The 25,144-nt window shown below is 47.0% G+C and overlaps 1 protein-coding gene across 1 annotated transcript in view; it reads right to left on the bottom strand.

Moving 5' to 3' along the window:
- Positions 1-3,851: 3,851 nt before the first annotated feature.
- Positions 3,852-25,144, bottom strand: part of OC90 (otoconin 90) — a 30,382-nt gene continuing 9,089 nt past the window's right edge. Inside the window, exons 5-13 of the mRNA XM_012785411.2 lie at positions 20,407-20,519; positions 18,434-18,562; positions 18,232-18,273; positions 16,998-17,048; positions 13,440-13,493; positions 10,838-10,954; positions 9,719-9,890; positions 7,090-7,196; positions 3,852-4,150 (exon numbers count right to left, since the gene is read on the bottom strand). Coding sequence (XP_012640865.2) covers positions 3,852-4,150; positions 7,090-7,196; positions 9,719-9,890; positions 10,838-10,954; positions 13,440-13,493; positions 16,998-17,048; positions 18,232-18,273; positions 18,434-18,562; positions 20,407-20,519 — 1,084 coding nt within the window. The remainder of the gene's footprint in view (positions 4,151-7,089; positions 7,197-9,718; positions 9,891-10,837; positions 10,955-13,439; positions 13,494-16,997; positions 17,049-18,231; positions 18,274-18,433; positions 18,563-20,406; positions 20,520-25,144) is intronic.

Here is a 25,144-nt window from a genome sequence, read left to right as displayed (position 1 = left end):
TTAGATTCAGTTAAGCGCTGTCGGAGTCATCTCTTAAAATACATGGTCGTTACTTCTGCTTAAAAATCTTTAATGGTTCTTTACTGTATGGGGGTGGGAGAGAAACCTAATCTTGGCTCCTTAGCCAAGATGCTCAAGGTCCTTCAGAACCTGAACCTCCCCTACAGTGTGTTAAGCATAAACTCAGAATTGTTTTTTCAGGAAAATATGAGAGTACAAACATTTTGGTTGCATTTTATATCTTTGCTTCTCCCTAGGAAGGATTAGAGGTTTGCTCTTCCCCTCCACAGTGCTCACCGCATCCCTCAGTTGTGAGTCTACCCCCCACCCAAGCTCCTGATCCCTGGTGAACACCACCACCCTTTGAGCACCATAGTATTTATCAGTCAGTACCTATTTGATGGCAAGTACATGTGGAGCCCATTCTTCCGATCTTGTGTCGCCTCACTTTGGATAATGGGAGAGTTTTCTTTATAAGATGGTACTATTATCTGGTATCTAGAATGCGTGAATCCTGCCTTTCCTTGCCCAGTCACCCAACCAGAGTGAAACTCTTGAGAAGCTATTAACAAGAAACAGAAGTATAGTCCCCTCTAGTCTGTGAAGTAACAATATACCAGCATTACTACTCTTGCTCTTTGGGCCATTATGAAGTAAAACATGAGTGCTGCCATACCATGACAATCAATCTGAAAGCTGAGATGGTTACTAAGTGACTAATGAGCAGGTAGTGTCTACGGAGTGGATACAGTGGACAAAAGAGCGATCCATGTCTTGGGTGGGGCAGAGTGGGATGGCAGAAGATTTCATCATGCTACTGAGAACACATGATTTGGAAGTTATAAATTGTTTATTTCTGGAATATTCCATTTAATATTTTTCAGACTGTAATTGGCCATGGGTAACTAAAGCCACAGAGAGCAAAATATGGATAAGGAGGACTACTGTAAATAGAAGTCAAACTACCACTTCATTGCAAGCTGTATGATTATTTGATATCCCTCTGAAAGACTGTCATAAAGGCTATCTATGCCACATACCACTCTCCCTGGTAGGACTCTGCAGGAATATGAGCCTACTGCATGGTCAGCAACTGAGCAGCTGCATGGTCAGCACCTGAGCAGCTGGACATTGCTGGTGAAATGTAGACCCAGGGAGATAGAGCCAAGAGAGTTTGTTGATGCATTGGATTGGGAAGATAGAAGGAAAAGTCAAGGTTGCTGCCTAAATTTGGGGCAAGAGCAAGTTTGGTGACTGGCTGTGTTATTGTCTAGGCAGGAAGAGTGAGGAAAGAGCAAGATCACAGTGGGAGAGGATACATGAGGCTGGGAATCAAGGGGTTTGTCCTGGCCAAGTTAACTTTCAGATGCCTAAAGACTATCAAGTGAAGATTCAAGTGACTATTTGGATATATGAAATTGGAGTCATAGAAATGGCCTGAGTTTGAGCTATAAACATGGCGGTCATCAGTGGGCTGTAGGAAGAGAGAGACGAAGAGAATGATGACAAAGACTCTCCTTGACCAAATTTTAGTCAGGCTCCTCTGAACCCTCTTCTCAACTAGCCTCAGCCTTGGCCTGCGAGAACTGTAACTCCCAGCAGAGACAATTTTGTCCACCACAGACATTGAGAGGCTTGAACAAACACTAGCATAGTTTCTAACACCTCTGGCTATATCCTTGGGATGGTGACTCCAGCCCTCTTATGCTCAATGATGACAAAAGATTACTCTTTGTTTCAGCCAAAACCTGAGTTTAGGCCTCTGACCTCACTTTTCTTAGAGCATTTACTTTAGCAAGATTGCAACTATAAATCCTTTCCTTTCCTCTTCGAGATGTAAATCTTCTACCACCCAGAAATGTCTCCTTCAGTACCTGGGAGCCATCTCTTTAGCAGGCAAATGTTTACCCAGGGACCTAGCTCTCCTGTGTCCCGGTTCCTGTGAGAGGGAGAGAGCCTAATTTAGGTGGATGCCTTGCTCCAATGTGTGAAGCTACCTCCTGTCCTACAGATATGAGATGTTTATTTTTCCTCCAGATATGCACCAAATAACAAACCCAGGTGGCCTAATCACATAAACTAATCCCCCTTAACAACCTTTAGTACATTTCCTTTAGTACATCCCACACAACAAACTATCCTAAAGAGAAATTAAGAAAACAATCCCATTTACATTAACAACAAAAATTAAAATACTTAGGAATTAACTAAAAAGGTAAAAGACCTATATAATGAAAATTATAAGATGTTGATGAAGTAGGCTAAAAAAGACACAAGGAAGTGGAAAGACACTTTTCATGGATTAGAAGAATTAATATTGTTAAAATGTCCATACCATCCAAAGTTATCTACAGATTCAGTGCCATCCCAATGGCATTTTTACAGAAATAGAAAAAAAAACAATCCTAAAATTTATATGGAAGCACAAAGGCCCCAGATAGCCAAAACAATCTAGAGCTAGAAGAACAAAGATAAATGTGTCACATTTCCTGACTTCAAATTATATTACAAAGCCATAGTAATCAAAACAGTATGGTCTAGCATAAAAACAGACACAGAGACCAGTGGAACAGAATAGAGAGCCCAGAAATGAATGCACACATTAACGGTCAGCTAGGAGTACACAATGGGGAAAGGACAGTCTCTTCAATAAATGGTATTTGGAAAACTGGATATCCACATGCAAAAAAAAAAAAAATATGAAATTGGACTCCTATCCAATGTGTTGGATTCATCAAAAGATATTCACTACATGATTTCCATAGAAGGATATCAGCTATTGCTTTGGCACCATGACTTTTTGATTTCTTAAGGTGTTGCCAACTTCAGAATATTTTCATTGCATGAAGAAGTCAGCAAACACAGAATTCTTTAGAAGCTCTGCTTTCTGATCTGTCAGAAAGCAGGGGCAGGCAGAAACTCAATATAATCTCACCACAGGATACATGATGTATGGGGCTTGAGACCCCAAAACATGATGTTAACCAAAGGGTTTGTATCTCCATCAAATATGTAGGGGGGTTCTGGTAGCATATTGCTTTTTGCCTGGTGTACTGCAAAATCTCAGTAACTATTGGGTAGGTGGATGGATAAATGGAATTCAAGTTTTTTACAATCACCATAATATTAAATAGCAAGAGTCGGAGTGGGCATTTGCATTTCCTGAACTTCCAGCCAATGAGATAAACTCAATTTTTTAAAAATCAAGGCTAGGACCCAGGACAAGGTGATCAGTGATGCCTCGTGCTGGTGGCTGTGGCACATGTCCACTCTCTTAACAACCAGGAGGCCACGTGTATTTTTAGGGCACAAACCTAAAGAGCTGTCATCTCAGTCATTGGCATGAATCATTGGTGGGTTATTTATAACCCATAGGTGATCCCATAAGACTGATTAAATAAACATACTTCTATTTTTTTTTTCCATAAAAGCAAAAGTATCTTTCATTGATTAGAGAGTTGAGATTTTTTTGTTCATTTTCTCTGTCCTCTCATCTTCATAATCCACTCAAGTATCTACTACATGATGCTCATGTATCAGTATCTCAATCTAATGTTTTGAAAAAGAAAACAAGCAAATCACGCTGATTGGAATATTTATTGAGCTTCCATGGTACACTACAGGAAGTACTGAAGTACCCGTGGTCTGCCTTCTTTAAAACCACACTGGCACTGAGCTGACCCACAGGTGACAGTGCACATGGACGAGGGTCTCCTGCCTCTATTTCCTCCAAGCCTCTGCTAAGGGCTCCAGCCAACAGAGGAGGCTGAGGGCCAAGGAGACTAAGGTGGAGCAGGAGCCAAACTACCAGGTGAGCTTGTACTGGGCATCCTAGCATTGGCCTTGGGATTCTATCTTCCACGGAGGGGCCTGATCCCTAAGGGACCAAGTGACTTCTGCAGAAATCTTCTGTCTCTTCTGTGGCCCTCCGTGTGGGGCGGGGCCTCCTCACTGTTCTCCTCGGAGCTGGAGCCCAGGGAAGGGGCTGAGGACTCTGGGCTCAGGCTGTTCTCGCAGGCCGCCGGTCCCCCGGGGCACTCTTTTCCAGCTGGGGACTTGAGGCTTTCATTAAAGGAGGCGGAGGCCATGCACTCAGCTGCCGTCCGGTCACAGGCACAGAGCAGCTTCTGGCACAGGCTCTGCCCCCCACCTTTGAGGGCAAGAGCAGAGTAGCAGACGTAAGGCCTCACAGGATGGCTGCCCCTGTGGCCCTGCCCCTTCCAGCCCATCTTCCGCACACCCCTCTTGGCACCCGTCGTACACTCTGATTGCCACTAATATCTCAACTGTCTCCTGCTGCTAATGATCCCTCTGCAGGGAATGTTATCAATTTTCTCTTCTCACCTTTCTCCTCCTGGTTACCTCTCCCTTGTCTGTCCAGACCAACTTGGCCTCCCCTCCTCTAGAAAGCTCCCCGAGCCCCCAGATTAAACGAGTGTTTTCCCTGCAGGCTCCCATTGGATCCCACCCCAGGGTTCTTTCTGTCACCACAGGTTACATGTTAATTAGTCCATATGGTCATTGTCTATGTTTCCATTGTTCCTCTTACTGGACAGACAACCTTATGGCAGAGCCCACGTGGCCGAGCACCCAACTCAATCCTGGACAAATATTTCCAAGTTAGCACTCAGGAAACACATGGACTGATCTGTTACTTCTTCCTTCTCTGGGCCTGTATTTCCCCATTAATCAAATGGAAGTTCTTGTACATCTTATTTGAATATTGCCAGAATAAAATACAGGATTGCCAGTTAAATCTGAATTTCAGATGGTATGTCTGAAAGTATGTCATTTAGGACATATTTATAGTTATTCATTGTTTAAGATTCAGATTTAACTGGGCATCATGTACTTTTACTTGCCAAATCTGGCAAACCTAGCTTATTTTTTTTTAATGTATGAGTTGCATGCAGGGGTAGGAGTGTGATTCAAATAGAATAATGTGTTTAAAGGTGCTAGACATAGGTTGGCTTTCTGCAAATATTACCCTTGTTATTTGTAGTTTTCAATGAAGCTAAAGGTCTGGGTGTTTTTTGGCTTGGGGTGGGGGCGGTTTCATCTAATCCTACTTTGAAGTGTTCATCAGCCAGATTTTTTTTTCTCATCATGCACCACACAGACCCACCCTCCAAACCTCCCACACTGGCCTCCACGTCAGCCCCAGACATGCCGGCTATGTTTCAGCAGCAGGAAGCAGGAAGAGAATGGGAGAGATGCACAGAGGTGCAATAGCAAGTTGGTGACAGCCAGTGGCCCTGTGCCCTGGGGCAGCTACGTCCTTTCTGATCCCTGTGCTTGGGATCAGGACAACACAGATCAGCCTCTGAGATGCCCTCATTTCTCACTAAGCAGCACCTGGCCTCAGGAACAGGACCCTGGGCTCACAGCTCACGGAGGGATCAGAAATGGTTCACCGAAGCTCCGCAGGAGTTCAAGCTACAGATGCAGTGTTCTCAGATTCAGTGATATTGGGGGAATGGAGAACCAGCCTTCAGCCAAGCAGGTGAGACCTTGAACCATGATCATGTCATATGACAACAATAATATTCTGATCTTGCCACTCGTGGGCTCTAAGCCCTCCCCTGGCTCCCCATCCCCTGGAGGACAAAATGAAAATGCTTCAGTCTTGCACACAGGTCCTTTGGGTTCATGATCTGGTACCTCCTTGTCTCCCAACCTACACCACAACCAGACCCTCACTGCCACTTTCCAGCAGTACAGAGCCGTGTGTTGTTCCTAAACTGCCAGACATGCCCCAAACCCCATCATTTATCTCTTTTCCCTTTGCCTGGAACATCAGGTCATCTGTGAACCTGTTAACCACTTGCCAGATCTCACTTCATACTTCTTCTGACTTCTCCCAAATTCTCCCGCTCTTACTGCCCTACTGCAGACTCAAAACCCCTTTGCCCACGCTCCCAAGGAACCTGTACTACTTGTTGGCACATACTACGTGAGATTAGAATAGTGGCTTGCCTGTCTCCCTTCCTTCCAGGCTGTGAGCAATGTGAAGCAAGAATCATGCAGGGTTATTGTTTTCCTGGGTTCCAATGAAGGTTTGTTAGATAGGTGGATAATTGAATAAATGAATGAATACATGAGGGAGGGAGGAAGTGACATGTAAGCACACAGCTCCCAGGATGTGGCAGCCACATGTGATCGTCCACAGCCAGTTGATAAGGAGGTGCATGCTCTGTGTAGAGGAAGGAGGAGGGTGCGGGTCCAGCCAGTGGCTTCCTCGGGCAAAAATGAGGATGAGAACAAGCCCTTGCAGAGCACTTGTGAAATTCTAGGGGAAGCATTTCCTTTTAAACTGCAAAGCATAAAGGGAAGTGCATCCACTGATGTGAATGAGGAAATGGAGCTAGAGAATGCAGAGAAAGGAGAGAGATCTAAAGCAAGTCTCTGTGTGCTGTCAGGGCGGATGCTCGTGGCTTTGCCAGTTTTCAGACTGGTCCCCGCCTGAGGCCCTGAGCGGCCAACAGAGGAGCCACCGGCTTCTACACTGGAGGGGGGCGTGTTGGGGCTATTGCAGGGGTAGCTGTAGGCCACCTTGCTCTTCAGCCAGAGCCACTCCCATTTTTTAGGGGATCTCACTTGGGAAAAGGGTTCTGTTTCTTAAAAAAAGAAAGTACTTTGAAACCCACTGGTATAGTGAAGCGCCTTTAGGTCTGAGGCTATGTGGTTTACAGTCCAAATCCCAGTTCTGCCACTTATTTCTAGCTGTGTGATCTGGGGCCTCGGTTGTCCCCTCTGTAAGGTGGGAAGAATAACAGTGCGACCTGATGGGATTGTTGTGAGGACGAACTGTGTTAACACACACCGAGAGCCGAGAACAGCACACAGTAGGTGCTCAATGAGCATGGGTTACTTACATTATTTCCAGCCCGCTCTTAACTAGCTTTTGTGACTTCGGGCAACTCAGCCTCTAGTTCGAGAGGTGTAGTGCCATGTGCCTCAACGTTGAGAAGAGCATTAAACCACATTATGGATGAAGAAGTGCCTGGGAAAGGATCTATCAGCCCGAGCTATGCGATGATGCTGACCTGAAGGAAATAATCACCCACTGTGCAGACTGACAGCACTTACACTTGGGTGTGCGATCCACACACACCACCGGCGACTGAGGAAGCTTCCCGAGCAGGCAGCCCAGCCTTCTCACCTGCTCCAGGCAGCAGCGATGGGACAGACAGCACCTAAAACCAAGGAAAACCCTTTACTGTGCAGCGCTCTCAGCTGCCCAGGAACGCCCTCAGGGCCTGGTTTCTTCCACACTCCCTGCAGTAGTGAGAGAAGCCAGTGCCTCCTTTCCCGTGCACATAGAGCTGGCTCATGCACACGTCAAGGGCCATTGTGTATCGTTGTTCAGGTTGTGTACTGCACAAAGACGCCCCATCCAGGGCAGTGTCAATCACACTGTATGCATCTTATTATTTTTAAAAAAAATTTTTTTGTATCTTTATTGTGACTATTGATAGCAAAGCTGGATGATTTGCATATTTATTGCAACTATTTCCCAACAGATGGAGAGAAAGAGTCTTGAGTAAGGGGCACCTTTTTAAAACTTACACAAAAGCACCATATGGGCAGTGACCCCACCCCTTCCAACCTCTCACATAGAACAGTGAATTCCACAACCACAGGGCACTCTCATTTGTCCCCAGCCTTAAAAGAAAGTGGAGTAACTGTCCTGAGCATAAAGGACTGTATGTAGAAAGTGTCCAGCATCGAGCAGGACCTCAGTAATATATGAGAATGAGCCAATGTCTTGCTTTTCGGACCTGCCCCTCTGGCCTAATACAGCCCCCGTGGGGTCCCCTCGGCCAGATGGACATCCTTAGGAAACGTGCGATGGCTCCAGCCCATAGGATGCTGCAGTGGCTCCCTAAATCCTACCTTTTCAACTCTTCCCTGTCCTTCAGGGAGTCCCACTCTGTGCTGGAGACTACAGCCGAGTAGGGATCAGTCATAGATTTTGTGGCTTTCCAACAGCACTTGTCCTGGGCCAAGTGTCAGCTTTACCTGCCTTCCCACTTTGCCAGCAATCAGAGGAGCCATCCAGCTCTCAGGCTCACATTGGCATAAGGCAAGGAGATCACTGACATGATAGCTAAAATCTAAAGTCAGTGAGTGAATTGGAAATAATACATGACCAAAATACTCTTAAAAATCACTTTAGTTGCCCATAATGTACAGTACACATGGTTTTAAATATATATCCTTGTAGAAAATGGTATCACTTTGACTAAACCTTCCTTAGTCAAGGGTTTTCTTCCTATGGCTTTCAGTTTTTCAGTTTCTTCCTACAGCTCTCAGGTAAGCCATATCATAACTTACTTACCTGACCAAATTTTGTGTTTTTGTAAAATATGGTTGGTTGTCAGAAAACACCTTCAAAATCATTTCCACTTTCTTTCTAAGGGGTTCAACAGAACACAGAGAATGCTGTTGGCTAGATTCCTATCTTTTGCCGTATCTCACTGAGTGCTATGGACTCAGAAATCTTGACAGTGGGGAAATGATTCTCTGTCCTGGAGAGCGGAGGGCATATGGTGCAACCTCAGAAGGCAAACATGCTCATGAGTCATGGTGTGACATAACCTTTGCAAGAGTAAAAACTGCCTTAGGGTCAGCTGGTAGGAGGTAAGAGGAGGGTCATCTGTGCAGCAGAGCCTAAATTTCCTTCCTGGAAAGGCCAGGGGAGGCCAGATAAGGGGAGCCGGATGACTGGGAGGCAGCTGGCAGGAGAGAGAAAGTGGGTGGGTGAGAAATGCAGCCCCCCAGGCATAATCTGACCTGCAACTGACATGCTCCATGTTCCTGACATTTACTGCGTCCTTTCTATTAGCTACAACATGCTTTGCCTTTTTCTTTTTTTAAATTCATCTAAAGTTGTTGGTTTTGCTTTGGCAACCATACCATCCAGCAAGGTCAAACGACTTTGGCACGCAGACCTCTCCACTGGCCCCAGACCGATGCGACCCTCATGTGCAGCCACCCTATAAACCTCATCAACTCAGATGGAGTCCTAAATAGCTTATTCTGTTTCCACTACTGCATTTATTATTACATTGGTTAGTATTTTTGTTTAATAGTCCATCTCATTCACTATTTGAGCTCCTGTTAGTCATAAGCAGTTTGTTTTGTTCTGCTTTGTTCAGTTTAATCATTTTTGTATTTTCCACCACGTAGCCTAGTGCCTGGTAGAAAGCAAAAGTGCCTGCAGTGTGGTTTAAATGCACATATAAAATGAATAAATAAATTAATGAATGCATGAGGTCAGTGAAAATTCTTCCAAGAGTGGTAGATACAAAATTTAGCAGTTATACTTCAAAGTTGTTGAGAAGCTAATTTCAAAGTGGCCTTCTGCAGGGCAAACCAAGTGGAAACTCCAATTCTATGTGTTGATCTTTGCAGAAGGGCCCTTTTAGGGCAGATGGGTGGTACTTGTGGAAATGCGGAAAGGGCTCTAAACCCCTAAGTCAAAAGATCTGGATCTGTGTGGCTCTGCCTGTTCCTAGATGAATGATCTCAGGACAAGTCAGCTGTTCATCAGGAAAATGGGCCTGTCATGCGAAAGAGCCACCCTGAGTGAGATAACGCACGCACCGAGCTCTTGGTGAAGTCTAAAGCGCCTGCCGACTTAGAAGGGGGTCAGTATTTCTCACTGGTGCACGCGGCACCAGCACCACCACCCACCGCCTCCGCCCATCCTTACCTGTCCAGGGCGTCCCTCGGCTGGCCTCTTCCTTCCTGCCCACAGTAACAACCGTAAGATTCAAATTCCTCTGGGCACCGGGACGTCAGACAAAAGAGCATCTCTCCAAGCTGCGGCATCACCTGCGTGCTGTCCCCACGTCCCAGGTGCAGGAAGGTGAATCTGTCACAGGCTGGTTAGGAAGAGGGGCTCTCAGGAGAGCACGCACCGTCAGGACAGCCTTCACCGTCAGGACCCGGAAGGCCATGTGAGCTTCCGGGTTGTATGAGGACAACTCGGGGCCGTGCGAGGAAACCCATACCTTGCCCTACACCTTGGACGGCCATCCTTCTGGAAAAGCCGCATTCTGGCTCATCCCCTGTCTGGGACACATTGTCTTTCCAGGAGCAAGTCTTTTCTTGCCAGGCTTCTAATGCTCTACCAGACTCCTTATTAAATCTCCCTAAGGGATGGGGACTTTTCAGGACCAAAGATGCTCTTTGGGCCACATTTTGCCTGGCACCCTGGGGGAGTCCTGGTCATCCTCTTAGGCTTTCTGCTGCATCAGGTTAGCACACCTGGCAGGGCTTGCCTTTCAGAGCCCTTGGGTTTCATTCTCTGCTCCCTCTCACTCCCTCTCTCTCCCCTTCCACCCTGCCCCACTTCCTCATAGCTCTGTGTTGGGCACCACAGAGGCCATGCCCAGATACTACCAAAGTCCTCTGTGTACAGCTGGCCGTGGCTCCTTGCAGGTGCAGGCCCTTTGGTAAGGCATCATCAGAGCGGGGAGAGACAAAGGGGGAGGGTTATTAAAACCCAAGTGCTTCAGTCATTCCAGTAAACCATGGTGTGGCGATGCCAAACTCTCTCCTCTGGGCCAGTGAAAGAGCACATGGTCAGGGGCTTGGAGACCTGGTTTCTCTCCCAGACTCAGCTACACAGCAGCTTGGTGGCTTCAGGCAGATCACGTCCCCTCTGAGCCTCCATGTGCTCACCCACTAAGGGAGATGAGACCTTCTAGTCACACCAACATGAGAAGTTCACATGAAAGGGTGGCCTAAGGTGCTTTGTCAACAAGCTACCCAAAGGACCCCAGGGACAGAGAGGACAGATGCCTCTCTGGCTTCCTGCTCTGTGTACCTTTGCCCGTCGTCTCCTCAGGACCATTCTCAACGGATGACACCGCCAGCCCCACAGATTTAACACCAGCAGGGACAAGGGTTACACTTTCAGCTGCGGCAACAATCTCTGCAGATCCTGAAAATACAAAACTTCATGGTTCAGATTTTTGAAAAGTGGCTCAAGGAGAGATTTACGAATGGACACATGGTCAAGCCCAAATGCACACAGATACCTCAGAATGCCAAAGCACAAGGAGAGTGTTCCTCCACCTGGGCTTGCAGACATCAAGGTGGATTCTCAGGGATCCGTGGATTCTACATGAGAATTTCTAAATTTTCTATGATAACCCTAACACTGACAGGAGCCTGTGCTAGACCACCTGGGTGGCATCTCATGCATGAAAACTGTCCTGGCCTGCCAGGCCTGTGTTTGCTATATGTTGCTGCCCAGGGAAGGTCTGTCATGGCACTCACAGCAAGCAAAGAGGTAAAGAGAATGGTGGAGAAATCACACCAACTTGTGGTATATGACAATGTAAGCAAGTGAAACTCTTCCTCAAAGCCCTCTGTTTCCTTGATCAAAGGCTGCAACAGTTTCTCATATTCAGAATTAGGTACAAGGTCCTTCCTGCAGCCTGCAAGGCTTGCCCACAGCGTGCCCTGCCTCCCTCTCATCTCTTACCATCTTTCTGGATCTCCCTTTGCTCTGGTGTGTCAGTCCCACCTGCCCTCATTGTTGGAGGCAGACAGGCCAAATCTCCAGCCCAGTCTGGTCCAGGTCAAGGGAACCCCAGCAGGCTCAGCCCCACCAACCTGCTGACCCAGGCTTAGTCCCCATTATCTCCAGAGTGCTCGCTAAGTCTAGCATCTTGGTACCCGCTGAATTGCAGCCTTGCCCCAGAACCGCCATATTGGTTTGCTTCATGCATCTGGTCTTGTTCAACACTCTAGTTCCTACGGGGCTAAAGCCCTGTTGTAACCCCAGTCTCCTAGATTTAGCATCCTGCTCAGTTCTCCAATGCCACAAATAGAAACCAGTTAACTAGTTTCTTTCTAGCATGTTCCTGACTGCTAGAAACTCACCAAGTCAGAAAGAGTTAGAGTTGAAGAGATATGAGTTTGAATTTTAACTTAGCAACATACCTGACTGATGTATAACATTGGGCAAATCACTTAGCCTCTCTAAACTTTAATTTCTCGTTTATAAAATTATATTAATAATACTTCTTTTGGTATTTGAATAATCCTTCCAGCTAAGTGCCTAGCAATTAAGAAATAGTCAATAGTAGCTGTTAGAACTGCTCAGTAATGGGCAAAAATCCATACCTCTGATCTAGGCTTAGGACTCTGCAGGCGGGGAGCTCTCTGCAAGCAGAAGTTAAAAAAACCAGAGTGCAGTGTGTTCTCCCTGCTGAGTCTGAGTGGCCAGTAGCCCTCACCTCCTGAGGAAGAACTTTCTGGATTTTCAGTGCTAGTCAAATTTAAGATCCCCCTCACTCCCTCTGGATGAGGACATTTGCCATTAATCACCCTTCCTAGACCAGCTGCAGCCCCATTTGGGGAATAAATTCCTCTGATTCTTGGCCCTGTTGTCTCCTATGCTGAGAGGGTCACGGTGCCTCTCAGAGCAAAGTCGGCCCAAATCACAACAACCTTAGCTCTGACATCAGTTACACACCTCTGTGGATTCACTTAAGATCTGGGAATTCTGTTTGGATTTGACCAACAAGTCCCAGAACGGGGAGTTGGCCTGGTTTGGGTACTAAAACACCACTTTCAATTTTCATCATAGGGTAGAAAAAAAGATACGGTTTTTATAATAAAATTGATAGAGGTTTTTGTTTGTTGGTCTGCTTCTTTTAAAATAATAGTGCCCCAGAATTGGCAACCAGAATACATGTATGAAAGTAAATTGGTTCAATTTTTCTCAAGGCCAATTTGGCAACGTCCTAAAAACTCTAAAATGATTATGCCCTTTATCTAGTAATTTCAACTTTTAGGCTTTTATCCCAACAAACTGATCAGAAGTCGATGGGAATGAAGAAAGCACATATCTATTATTTATAATAACAAAATATTAGAAATAATTGGCTAAATAAATTATGTTTTGATATAAGGAATTATTATATATCCACTAAAAATCATTATCCAGAAAAGTATCTAATGTTAGGGGAAGAGCATCAGTTTGTATTAATGATACAACTCAGACCACAAAGCCAGGGCTAAGAAGTGTTTTCAAATTCATTTTTTTATATTTATGGATGTGCTTAGGGATGATGTGCTTAGAAGAAATAGCTTCAAATATTAATAGTGCCTCTCTTTATATTGTGGAATTACAAGTAACTTAAATAGAAAACTAAATGTAGTTTTCTGCATTTTTCTAAACTCATCTTTTTACCAGATAAATTTCCATTTCTTCCTGCAAATGGCTCTACCTTTTAACTTCATTTGTGTACTTTTTTGTTGAGGGGGGGATGGAAAAGTCAATTGGCGTCAATGATTTCTTCCATTTTGGGTTTGGCCCCCTCATGTGAAACTCACATGACACATAATTTCATAAACATATTGGGGACAGTGATATATGTATGCATAGATGGGCAGGAGGAGCCGAGTGTGCTCACCTGGAGGGGATGTGGTCCTAGCAGCTTCCACGCCTTCCTGATCTTGGCCTCGTTCTGCCCCCAAGAGAAGAGAGACAGGGTGAGTGTGAACCCCAGCTGGTGCCATCTTGGTTTCCAGAGACGCCTCCATGGGCACAAGAGCCACACGCTCCTCACTCTGCCCTGGCCTGCCTCCCACCGTGAGATGTTCTAGGAGACCTAGTGATATCAGGGTCACTGCCGAGCCTAAGGGGACCCCCAGATACAGGCTTGCTCGCAAATGCAGCTGTAGCTTGTCAAGCTGAAAGCAGGTGAGTTTGTTGAAATACTTTTGGAATGCCAGCCTCTCTAAAATTTGGAGGAGAAAACAACTAAAAGAAAATCACATTTTGAGCAGAGGAGTATGGAGTAGAGAGACAGTAGAGGTGTGTGGTTGAAGTTGTTTGCTGTGTGACTCCAGGGAAACCGCTGAGCCTCAGTTTCTCTGCAAAATGAGTTTGTTGTTGTTGTTCAATGGTTATTAAGCTCCTCCACATGCCAAGGGCTTTCTTGTATTAACTCATTTTATCTTAAGCCCATGAGTTAGCACTGTGCTCGCCCTGATTCAGAAATGAGAAAGGAGACACACAGAAAAGTTAGGTCACTGGTTCAAGGTCACAGAGCTAGGAAGTAGCAGGCTGCCAACCCCAGCAGCCTGGCTGAAGGTGACACTCGTAGCCACTAGGTTGGGCTACTGTCTCACTCCCGGCTGTACCAGGGGTGGTAACTGAAAAACTTCTAGGAACGAAAGGAACTGCCTTAAGTTTAATGTGCTCAAAGATCAAGACTATGATGGTGTTATATGGAAACCAGACTTTGAACTTTACTGATATGGACACAAAGCCTGTATCAAAGAGAGAATCTAGACCTTTTCAACCGGGACAGATTGTTCTCTTTAAAAGTAAAACCTACAGACTCAGAAGTAAAAGGACTGCTAAGCTGCCTGCCCTGGGCAGATGACTTTACCTCTTGGAGCTTCTTTTCATTTATAAAATGGGGATGATAACAGACCTCCTAAGACCAGGGAGGACTAACTCAGAGAACATGTGTAAGAGGCTTAGGGATACACTGGCACATCATCCGAGGCTCCTAATAATGTCACTGCCCCTTAACCAAAGAATACATTTACTTTCTTATTCATTCTTAGTAATTAGTATGTAATTATCAGTTATTTATACTTATTAATAAAAGATCGATGGTTGTTAATCACCATGAGCAGAGTAAATGGTTAGGCTACTTACACTGATGGTCAAGATGTTTTTAGGTAAGTTGGAGTTATCCATGAGTCACTGTTGTATTAATATAACAGAAAGGACATAGTCTTGAAGCCTATAGTCTGGGCCTAGAGACCAGTCCAACAAATTACTTTCTGATGACTTAGAACTTTTATTCTTCATAAGCCTGATTCCTACATGTTCTATAAAATGCATATAATAATGCTTCCTCCAGGCCCTGTCGAGAAGTGGTCACCAGCACTGGACACAAATATTTAGATGACATTTCTCCCCTAGAGTTCGTGCTGTCCTCTTTTGAAGTCCCCTCTGCTTACTTGTCCTGGAGGGAGTGGTCAGTCTGTCAGCTTCGGTCTCAGTGGCCACTGTGAAAAGAAAGCACCCAACTTCAATTATCCACCAGCTGGGTGCCTAGGCCATGCAGAGGAAGCAGGTTTGCATCAAAGGGCTGAGGAGACGACGCCCAGGGCCACCCGATCAGGGAATGTGGCTACATGGTGGTGCTCGGCTAAGTACCAGTTCAGCAGACAGGAGGCCAGACTCAGGCCAGGTCTGTGTTTAGGCATAAAGACCAGCAAACACCATCTTTGGGAACACAAGGCCATTGTGTCCCCTGGTGGAACAGGTCCTTGTGGGAAGGCAGCGTAAGGAGTTTGGTCTAGCAGTGAGAATGGAAGCATCAGAGGCCTCCAGTCCCAGCCCTACTGCTTAGCTCTGTGTCTGGGACAATTTACCTCTGAGTCTCAAGCTATTGTTCCATAAGATTGCATGATAATTAGATGAGACTATGTATTTTAAACAAATTGTGCATTACCCAGCCTGTGATTTGGTAGTGGGTGCTGCTTTTATAGCACATCAGAATTCCTGGAAGAAGATGCTGGTCCAGAATCTCCCCAAGCTTGCCCTCATTTAACCCTTATGCCACTCTAAAGGATAGGTATAATCACCTCTTCTCTCAGATTAGTAAACTAAGGCCTGGCCCTTGGCCTCTTTTTGTAAGTAAAGTTTTATTGGAATACAGCCTTGTCCATTCATTTACATATTGCCCGTGGCTGTTTTCATGCTACAATAGCAGAGTAGAGAAATTGTGATAGAGATCCTATGGCCCACAAAGCCTAAACTGTTTACTCTCTGGGCCTTTACAGAAAAAGTTTGCCACACCCTGTTTTGTACAATTGAAAAAAGTGAAGCTTATAGGTTAAATCACTCTTCCAATGTCATACAACTGAAAAATGGGAGAGGTAGGATTTGATCCCAAATCCACCTGCCTCCAAAACCTAATGGTTTCATGACATGATGATGAGAATGGTTCTGTGCTCAGTATCTTTTTCTCACAAACTCTCCCACCTGCATTTGTGTGTTTGATTTTTTTGATCTTGCATTCAGGTGGCCTTCCTTCCTGAAGGGCACTCGTCTGCACTGCCCAAGTCATGGATGTGCACTGGTGTGTTGTGGGGGGTGTGGGCATCCCCTCTTTTTTCAGTTAGACTTTAGACTCCTCGAGGAACTTGATTTCCACTGCATCGTTCTCAGGGATGAGCACTATCAATTCTTGATGCCACAAAGTAATGACAGCTAAGGCTTAAGCACTCACACTTTGGAACATGCACCAATTTGGGGTCTTTGTGATTGATGGGGCCATGAAGCCCACTGTATATTCTCAAGTTTGGGGCTGACGATTTGCCTAAAATAGAATATAAGTTGCTGTTGCTGCTGTCAATCACACTAGAAATGTCACTCCTTGGGCAGGAAATATGGTGGAGCTTTTATGGGGTGAGGGTGACATTTCCTCTTCTCTCTGGATCTGGACCCTGAGATACAGGCTGTCTGGGAGTTGTTGGGGATGAGATGCCCTTGGCCACACGGAGCACAGCCAGGAGAAAGCAGCACCATAGGCCTCTGCTCCTAGCAATAGCAGCAGCAGCAGCAGCAGAGAATGGAAATGCCAAACCTCTAGGGAGGTGGTTTGCAGAGTGATCTGAGTGTGTCGTATGCAATATTTCGTACATACTTATGCTAAAAAAAGTATGTATTGTTCATTTGATATTCAACTCTAATGGATGGGCATCCTGCATTTATCTGGCAATTCCACATGGTGAGAGTAGGAGTGTCAAAGAAAGCTGAGGAAGTAAAGGAAGGACTTGGGGCCCAGGAAGAGCCAGGGCTGGCTCTGGAAAATACTTGAAGCAGTTCCACAACAGTACCAGCCAGGCAGGGGACACTTTAGGAGAGCTGAGGCCAGCTTGTTGGCAGATGGCACAATGAAGACATGGGTGTCTGGGTTACACACCAGCTCTCTTCGGCTCACCTTCTCCTGAGAGGGCTTTCAGGCTGGCATCTGTGGGCTCCCCAGGATCCACTAAAAAAAGAAAGCCCTCAGCAGCAATGACAGATGCAACATGGTATCGAAACCAAGCACAGGACTCACAGGACTCACAGGCAAAGAGGCTGGAGACTGCTAGACCAAGGGAGGAAGGGGCCGGGGAAAGGGTGGCCAGGAAGAGCCATCCATCCTGCCTTTGGGTTTCCTTTCCACCCTTACACCTCCCAGAACATGGGGTTCCCTGCAAGTGCCCATCTCGGGGCAGAGCACAGCCACTGCGGGATGCTGGTGGAGACACTGGGCTGAATGCAACCAAAGAGCTGCACACCCCAAAGGTGTCCCAACTTGAGAAGAGCTCTGTTCAAAAGGGAAGTATGGTGGCAAAGGAAAAAAAGAGCACTGGACTCAGAAGATACATAGGGGTACAACACGCAGGTGCACACTCATGCACACACACACACACACACACACGCATGTACCTACACACCAGCTTCCTCTTTAACAATCATTCCTGGGAGAGAGACCCCCACCCCAGGAGAGAGGGGATGCTCTGCTAAGGCACATCTTGGGTTCTCACTCCCAGGTGCCCTGAGGTGTTGGGACTGAGAGATCATGGGAACTTTGGTGAACAAGGAATGGCAGACATGCACCTCCCATTATTTTGTAAGATCCGAATTTTAGAGTAAGAAGCATCACTTGCCTAGTTAAGTGGACAGTTATTAAGAGCCTGCCCTGTCCTGAAAGGACCCATGACAAACAGCCTCCCCCCACTTGGACCCAGGCTGTGCCTTTAGGTATAGGCTCTGGAGAATGTGTGGAGGAAGGGGCAGGAGGGAAGGAGGTAGCCCAGAGCTCGCCTAGAGGGGAGGGGTCTTGCTCCATCTGAGCACTAACTAGGTCTTGTCCCTGTCACACTGTATACCAGGGCTCTTACTATGGAGTAAAAAAAAAGAAAGAAAGAACTTGGAGTCTACCTCCTCATTGGATTAAATTTATACCTGTCCATATAGCAAGGGACCAAGTTTGCACTAAGGTCATTTGATGTTGGGTGCTTGAATTAGGTTTATCAGAAATAACTGCATCTCCCAGCTGGGGAGGCAGGGACGTGACTCTCCAGCTTCGGTGAGGCAGTCCAGGTGAAGGAGGTGCATCTACCAGCTCCTGTCACCGTCTGAACCCTGTGGTCCAAGCAGGAGCCAGACTCCCTGGGAGGCCTTACCTCTGGGCAGAAGTGTTGTCAGCTCTCTCCCGATGGTTGTCTCTGAAAAGAAAACACATTGGAAAGTCTGGTTAGAGCAGTGGGATGGGGGAATGTTTGAAGGTGCTGGATTTGACATCTGAAGCAACAACCGATTCCAAACCAGCTCCTGCCCAGAGTACCCTTTCAACCCCACCGCTGATGCCGGCCTGGGTCTTCCCACCTGGAGCCTGAGCCAGGCAGAAGGAGCTGTCCAGAAGGTTCAGTGAAGAGTTGAGGCTGGACCGAGCCAAGCATTCGATGGCAGCCTTGTCACAGGTACACAGCAGGTGCTCACAAGGGTCCTTAGACTCTGCACAAAGCGAGAGCAGAGGAGGCTGGAAAGATCTTACTTGGAATCCCAAGAGGTAATGCAAGTCCTAAGACGGGAGTCCCAGCCTGCCTGGTCAAAATACCACTCTTCTGTGACCTCTCGGTCTCCCTCAGGTCACCTCTGTGTCTTCAGTTGTGTAGACACAAACCGTACACACTCCTCTTCCCTCACGCTCACGCCCAGTACCTCCATCGATCCTGTCGGCCCTACCTGCCACACAGAGCCTGCCCACGTGTCTGCGTCTCCGCCCTCCCGCCCTGGGCTGAGTCCCCGTGTCTCCTGCTGGGTTACGGCCACGGCCTCCAAACCAGTCTCCCTGCTCTGCCCGGCTGCCCGATCTATCTGGGAGTCAGAACAAACCATGTCTGTGTTCTGTTCAGAACCCTCCACCGACTTCCCACCTCAAAGTACAAGTCTCACTGCAGCCCAGGAACGTCACGTGGCAGGTCCCTGTCCCCCCAGGTCCCACCCTCCTCCACACCCCTCACCACCTATTCCAGGCTCACCGCCCCCTTGTTTCTCAAATGCGCTCGGCGCCACGGGGCCCGTCGCATGCTGCTGCTTCTGTCTGCACCCCTCCTCTGCCAGTACCCATGAGGATCGCTTCCCGCCTCTTCTTTAGGTCTTTGCTCAACTGTCATTGTCTCGGGAAGGTTTTCTTGAACTTCCTGTTTAAATAGGAGCCCCCGCCCCAACTTTCCCTGCACCTTTTCCCTCATTTATTTTCTCCAGAGCTCTTGTCCCTGTCTAATAGACTACATAATTTGTTTCAGATATTCTCAGTGTCTGATATGGTGAGAACATTCCAGAAGGTCAGGCTATCCCCAACACGGCGACGACTGTTGTGCCTTGGCGTAAGAGCTGAGTGAATGAATGACTCCCGTCTTCTGTGTTCACTGGGCACCTCTCCGAGTGGTTCTCACCCACGTCCTCCCCTCCATCCACCCCCAACACTCCATCTTCCAGCCAGTCTGTGTTACCTGCACTCGAGGGTCAGCTGGACCTGGCTTCAAACCCTGAGCCTGCCCTTTCACAGCTTTGCGACTTCAGGTGAGCTATTTAATTTCTCTGCACTTTGCTTTTCTTGTCTGGAAACCGCGACAAGAGATGGCCCCAGCGTATTAGGGCTATTAGGAGGATCAGAGTCACTGTGCGTGAAGCCTCTGGCACATGTATGCACACATAGAGGACGACTCTAACACAGCACCCCCTACGTGCCAGGTCCCCTCTACCCCCAGGCCTTTAATGCTCAGAGACACAAAATAAAATCCTGGAGTCACACAGGGAATCAGATGGGGAGCTGAGATTTGAGCCTACACGTTTCTAATTCCTGCAGACAACCAGCACCACAAGCCTTATCCACCCACTGTGACTTCCAGCTCCACATCCATCTCTGGTACCTGTGCTGACCACTTCATTGCATTGTTTCATTCAATTTTCACAGCAAATCTTTGAAGTAGGTTTCCCCTCCCCATCTTGAGGTTCAGAGAAGTTAAGTAATTGCCTCCATGTTACACGATGCATAAGTAGCAAACTATTTAGCCTTCCTAAGCTCTCAGGGTTGCTACAAGTATAAAATTATAAGTCAAATAATCTGTTGATCAACTATCATTTCAATTCTAAAACATTTATTATGCATAGACTCCATGCAAGGTATAGATGCCCTCGATCCAGCCCTCATGGGGCTCTCAGTGTGGACAATGATGTTACCAATCACGATGATGATGCAGATGGACCCCGGGAGATCTCTGCCAGGCCCAGGCCTGGGGTACCTGCCCTGTCACATCCTGGCCCAGCCCGAGGGGAAGCTTGGAGATGCTCACCGCACGTGACCTTCTTGCTGACGCAGTCGATGTCTGTGCTAAGCTTGGCCGGGTCCTGCAGACAGTCCATGTCAGCGGCCTCCTCGTAGCACCTGCGGTGCTGGAAGCAGCAGCTGCAGCAGGGGCGGGACAAGAGGATGGGTATGGTGAGGGGAGGGTAGGCAGCCCAGGATCATTCTGTGGTGTTCTATCTCAAATGCTCTGTGCACACACACACGCACACGCAACACACACACACGCACACGCAACACACACACTTCGCCATCTGCTATCTTGCAAGCTTCACATGGCAAGTCTATATCGTCCCTGCCCAGCCCCCTGGATCTCAGCCTTAGGATTCAGTGTGAAGGGAGGCTCAGCATGTCCTGCTCTGCATCCGGACGCTAAGTCTTTGGATACTCCTTTGTCCCTGCTCCCCGTCACTGTCCTTGTCCCTTTGTGGGGCCCACCGCTGTCCTAACCAGCAGCAGTCAGTCATCCTCTCTTCTCCCCGCTACCCGGCCTCATGTGACAGGTGACTTTACTACCCCATCTTGTGTGCCAGTGGTGGGATGAGCAACACTGTCACTTGCTTGGACTGGGCAGTGAAGACAGGGCCAAGGACATGTTAGGGAACAACACCTCTAAGTTAAGACATTTTTTTAATTTACTTATTAAGTATATACCCATCCCCTCCTCCCCCCTCCCACCCTCGCAACACCCAATAAATGTTACTCCTATATGTCCACTTAGGTGTTGATCCATTAATACCAATTTGCTGGTGAGTACATGTGGTTAAGCAAAGAAATTGACCCTTGAGCCATCAGGGTCAAGGTTACAGACCCCAGCAACAATGCATCCAGTGGAAAGAAGATGTGGACCATCAGCGAGAGAGTGGCAAGTGCTACCCTTTTCACCAGCCTACACACGGCCCCTGCGTGTGATGCCCAAGGCAGCTTCATGGGACAGATGGCTTCTGTGTTACAGAACAATCTAGCTCTTCTCGAATCCAGGACAGGTGTTTGAGATTGCCATTTACGGAGAGAAGAGAAAGATAAACCCACATATTCTGGAGGAGAAGAGAGTAATCAAATATTAAGACATGGTTTGAACCCAATCCCTTAATAGGCTGGCTGGAATTTTGTACGGAACAGCTTGTTCCATCCCAGACGACATTATTAAAAAGAACACAAAGGGTAGCACCTTGGTGTCAATGTGCAGCTTCTCACACCATTGTGGAGATAAGGACTTGAGGCCCAGAGAGGAGAAGCGACTTATGCAAGGTCACACGGCAAGTTAGTGGCAGTCAAGAGACTGATTTGGTGGAATACCTGATATGCACCAGGCCCCGAGCAAGGCATAGACACAGCACACAGTCGGGAGATACAGGGTGTTCAGCTGCTTACACATCAAACGAAGTCAGAGCTAGACAACAGTAAGAACCGGGGAAGTCTACATTCTTTGCCGAACATTGGTTGTAAATGGCGAGCTCTGCTGGCTTGAGGAGAGTGCCGGGGGCTGCAGGTTCCAGCTGGATTCACAGGGAATTCAAAACCTTTGCTGACCAGCCAAGGAAGGAGGGCAGTAGATGAAATATGAACCTGGCTGGGGAGGATGCGTGTGAGTTGCATACAGGTGACACCCCACGCTGGAAGCCTCTCCCTCTGGTGTGACAAAGGGAAGGGTTGGGAATCTCCTCCACCCTTGCAAACTCCAGACAGCAGGTCTGCAGTGTTGCCACCCAACTCCCTGGATCTCAGCCTCAGGACTCAGTGTGCAGGAGGCTCAGCAGGTGAGGACCAGGCATGCCCTGCCCCGGATCAGAATCCCAGTTCCACTGACTGCCAGTGATATGTTTGGGCAAGTTACTTACCTCATTCCAAAATAACTTTATGAGGTATTCACCCCCATTCACCACTGAGGAAACTGAGTCTCGGTGATGTTCACTAATAATAGTTCAGACTTTTGAGCTTAACTCCAGGGAATGTTCTAAGCACTTCACATTTAATGCTCATAACGAGTCTTTGAGTGAGGCAGTGTTATCCTCATTTTAGAGATGAGGAAGCTAAAGCCCAGAGAGGTCAAGCCACTTTCCTAAGGCCTGCACAGCTACTGAGGTCTGGCAATCAGGCTCCAGAGCCTTGATTTAAACACTGCCTTTCCTAAGGCGGCAGGTAAATTGCGCTAGAAGCTAGGGGTACCTGCCTGTATAGTCTGTGTTCCTTTTGTTGCCTCAAGTTGCCACCCAGTGACTTCATTTTTGCTTTTTTGTGAAGGGTCTGGTACAGTATATTCTTGCCTGGAGGCTGGTGCAGGAGTCATGCAGGGAGGCTGGGATAGGACAAGCTGCTGGGGCAGGCATTCGTGGGAGAGCTCTTCCCTTGGGGGGCCAAGCCAGGCCCTGGAGGAAGGGGAAACTGAGTCCCCTGTGGATGGAGAGACAGGTACAGGGCTCGGGAAGAGCCCCAACACTGGGGCCCGGGAAGAAGTTGAGGTGGGGTGTTGGTCTGGGGGACAAGGCAGGGGCACAGGAAACTATAACGGGACCTGGGGGCACAGCAGGACCTGAAATGGGCTGGTGAAGGAGCCCCAGAAATCAGACAACTTAACTTCCCCTTCCTCCAAAGGAATAAAGATAAATATTATGATTGCTTTTGTTACAGCAGCCAGCATTTGTTGAGTGCTTACAAGGTACCAGCCCCTGTTCTAAGTGCTTTCCAAGCATTAACTCCTTGAGTTCTCCCATGGATCAGAGCAGCAAGTGCGGTTATTGTTATGGGCGTTTACATGCATGGACACCAAGGCACACAGGCTCTGTAACTTGCCCAGGGTCAAGGCTGGTCAAGGAACAAGATGACACTGAATGTGGGAGGTCAGGTAAGCTCTTGCAGTGCAGACAGGAGGTCAGCGGGGACCAGTGTAAAGAAGAAAACACACACCAGGCAGCTGACGACCTTGAACAAGCTACTAAATTTTTCACACTACCTCACTCATAAGAATTTTCTGGATTTAAGAAAATAGCTATAAAGATCCTACCACATCCTAGACACTCAATACATGCAAGCAATTATTTCTGGAATCTGGTGTGCAAGTTCAAGGTAGAATTAACCTGTCCTCCGGGAGTATGGAAATCACCAGCCCCATCAACTGAACTGTTTACAGTAATCGAAATTGGGTGTGACCCATCACTCTGCCAATTCGGGGACATCAGTGCTCTGATTATTGCTTTTGGGCTGAAGAAAGTAATACATTGCTGCTTCATTTTTTTTTGGCTTCTAGATTTACAAGGTATTTTAATAATTCATAGAAGTAATAAGGGAGGACCCGAAAGGAAAATGTGTTTCCAGAAATTGCCCTGGCCCCGTGAGCTGTGCAGAACAAGCCTCTCCCTTTCTGAATGCCAGCGAGCTTGCTCCAGGAGTCCCTTTGCTCATGGTCCCCAGGGTGGGAAACTGTCCTTTGGCACAGAGGCATTTACACCCTCTCTTGCAGGTTTAGGGGTGGGACAGATTTGTTGTTTAATTCCGAAGTCATTATTCCTTGCCAACCAAAGATACATCACTTTTTAATTTGTTTAGTTTTGACCTCCAAAAAGCAATGAGAGCTTGACCACCTCGTTGGCTAAGCTTCTACTCTGTGCCAGGTACTATAGTCAGCACTGAGAGTGACACAGTACAGACCCCCACTTAGAGGATGTTGAGGGGATCAAGAAGACAGACCCTGTAGACACACATCAGCTTGTGTGGGAGGTGCAAGAAAGAGACATACAGGTGTTTGGGGAGCACAGAAATTGTCCTGGTGCCTGAGTCAAGGCATCCAAAGAGGGTGTCCTAGAGGAGAAGTGCCAGGAAGATATAAGCTGGCCACCCTGTCACAAAGGGGTTCCTTCCCTACCTCCTGTGAGTCTATGCAGATGACAGCACCCCACCACCACCACAATGGATTTGGGAACAGGTATAACATGCCAGTTTGGTGGGGACATGGTTCATGGAGTAGAGTGGAGACTTGGGTTCAAATTCCCATTTCCATTTGAGTACTCTTATTTACTATTGCCGCTATTACTATAACTACAACTGCTGTGATTATTACTGCTATTTTACTAGTAACACAGTTCTACTAGAATTAGACTACTAAAATGCCACTACTACCGCTACTACTACTGCTGTGCTATTACTGTTATTTCTACTACTAATGTTATTATTAATACTACCACAGCTACACTGCCACTGTTACTATAGTAATAGTAACAATAGGCAGGCAGAGCCCCAATCACTTTAACCTGAATTTGGTCATTTAATCCTAGATAATAATTCTATGAATTGGGGATTATTGTCCATTTCACAATGAAAGAACTGGAGCACAAAGAAGCTAAATAACTTGCCTAAGCTCACAGAGTAAATGAGGAGCAAAGAATTGGAACACTGGGTCATAGGTAACATGCCTTAACACTTTAACAGACAGCACCAAATATTGCTAATTGGTAAATGCCCCAAATGACCCTCCCATTACCCAGTCCTTGCTTACCACTTTCTTCCTAATGCTTAATGCTTTTAGGTTTTAAATTTTATCACCAATCTGACGGGTGAAAGTTGGTATCTTGTTTAATTTACACTCCCTGTACACAGGGAGGGAGCACATCATTATTGGCCATTTTCAGTTTCTCTGTATTTTCCACTGGACATTTAGCTCTTTAAAGCAAAAATAGTTTTTTGTTATCTTAAGCATAGTGTTCATATATTATTGGTTTTTGGTGCACATT

This window comes from Microcebus murinus, chromosome 7, assembly GCF_040939455.1.
Source record: "Microcebus murinus isolate Inina chromosome 7, M.murinus_Inina_mat1.0, whole genome shotgun sequence".
NCBI classification, from domain to species: domain Eukaryota; kingdom Metazoa; phylum Chordata; class Mammalia; order Primates; family Cheirogaleidae; genus Microcebus; species Microcebus murinus.
The sequence above is the reverse complement of the archived record's forward strand: the minus strand, read 5'-3'. Positions and strand labels throughout refer to the sequence as shown.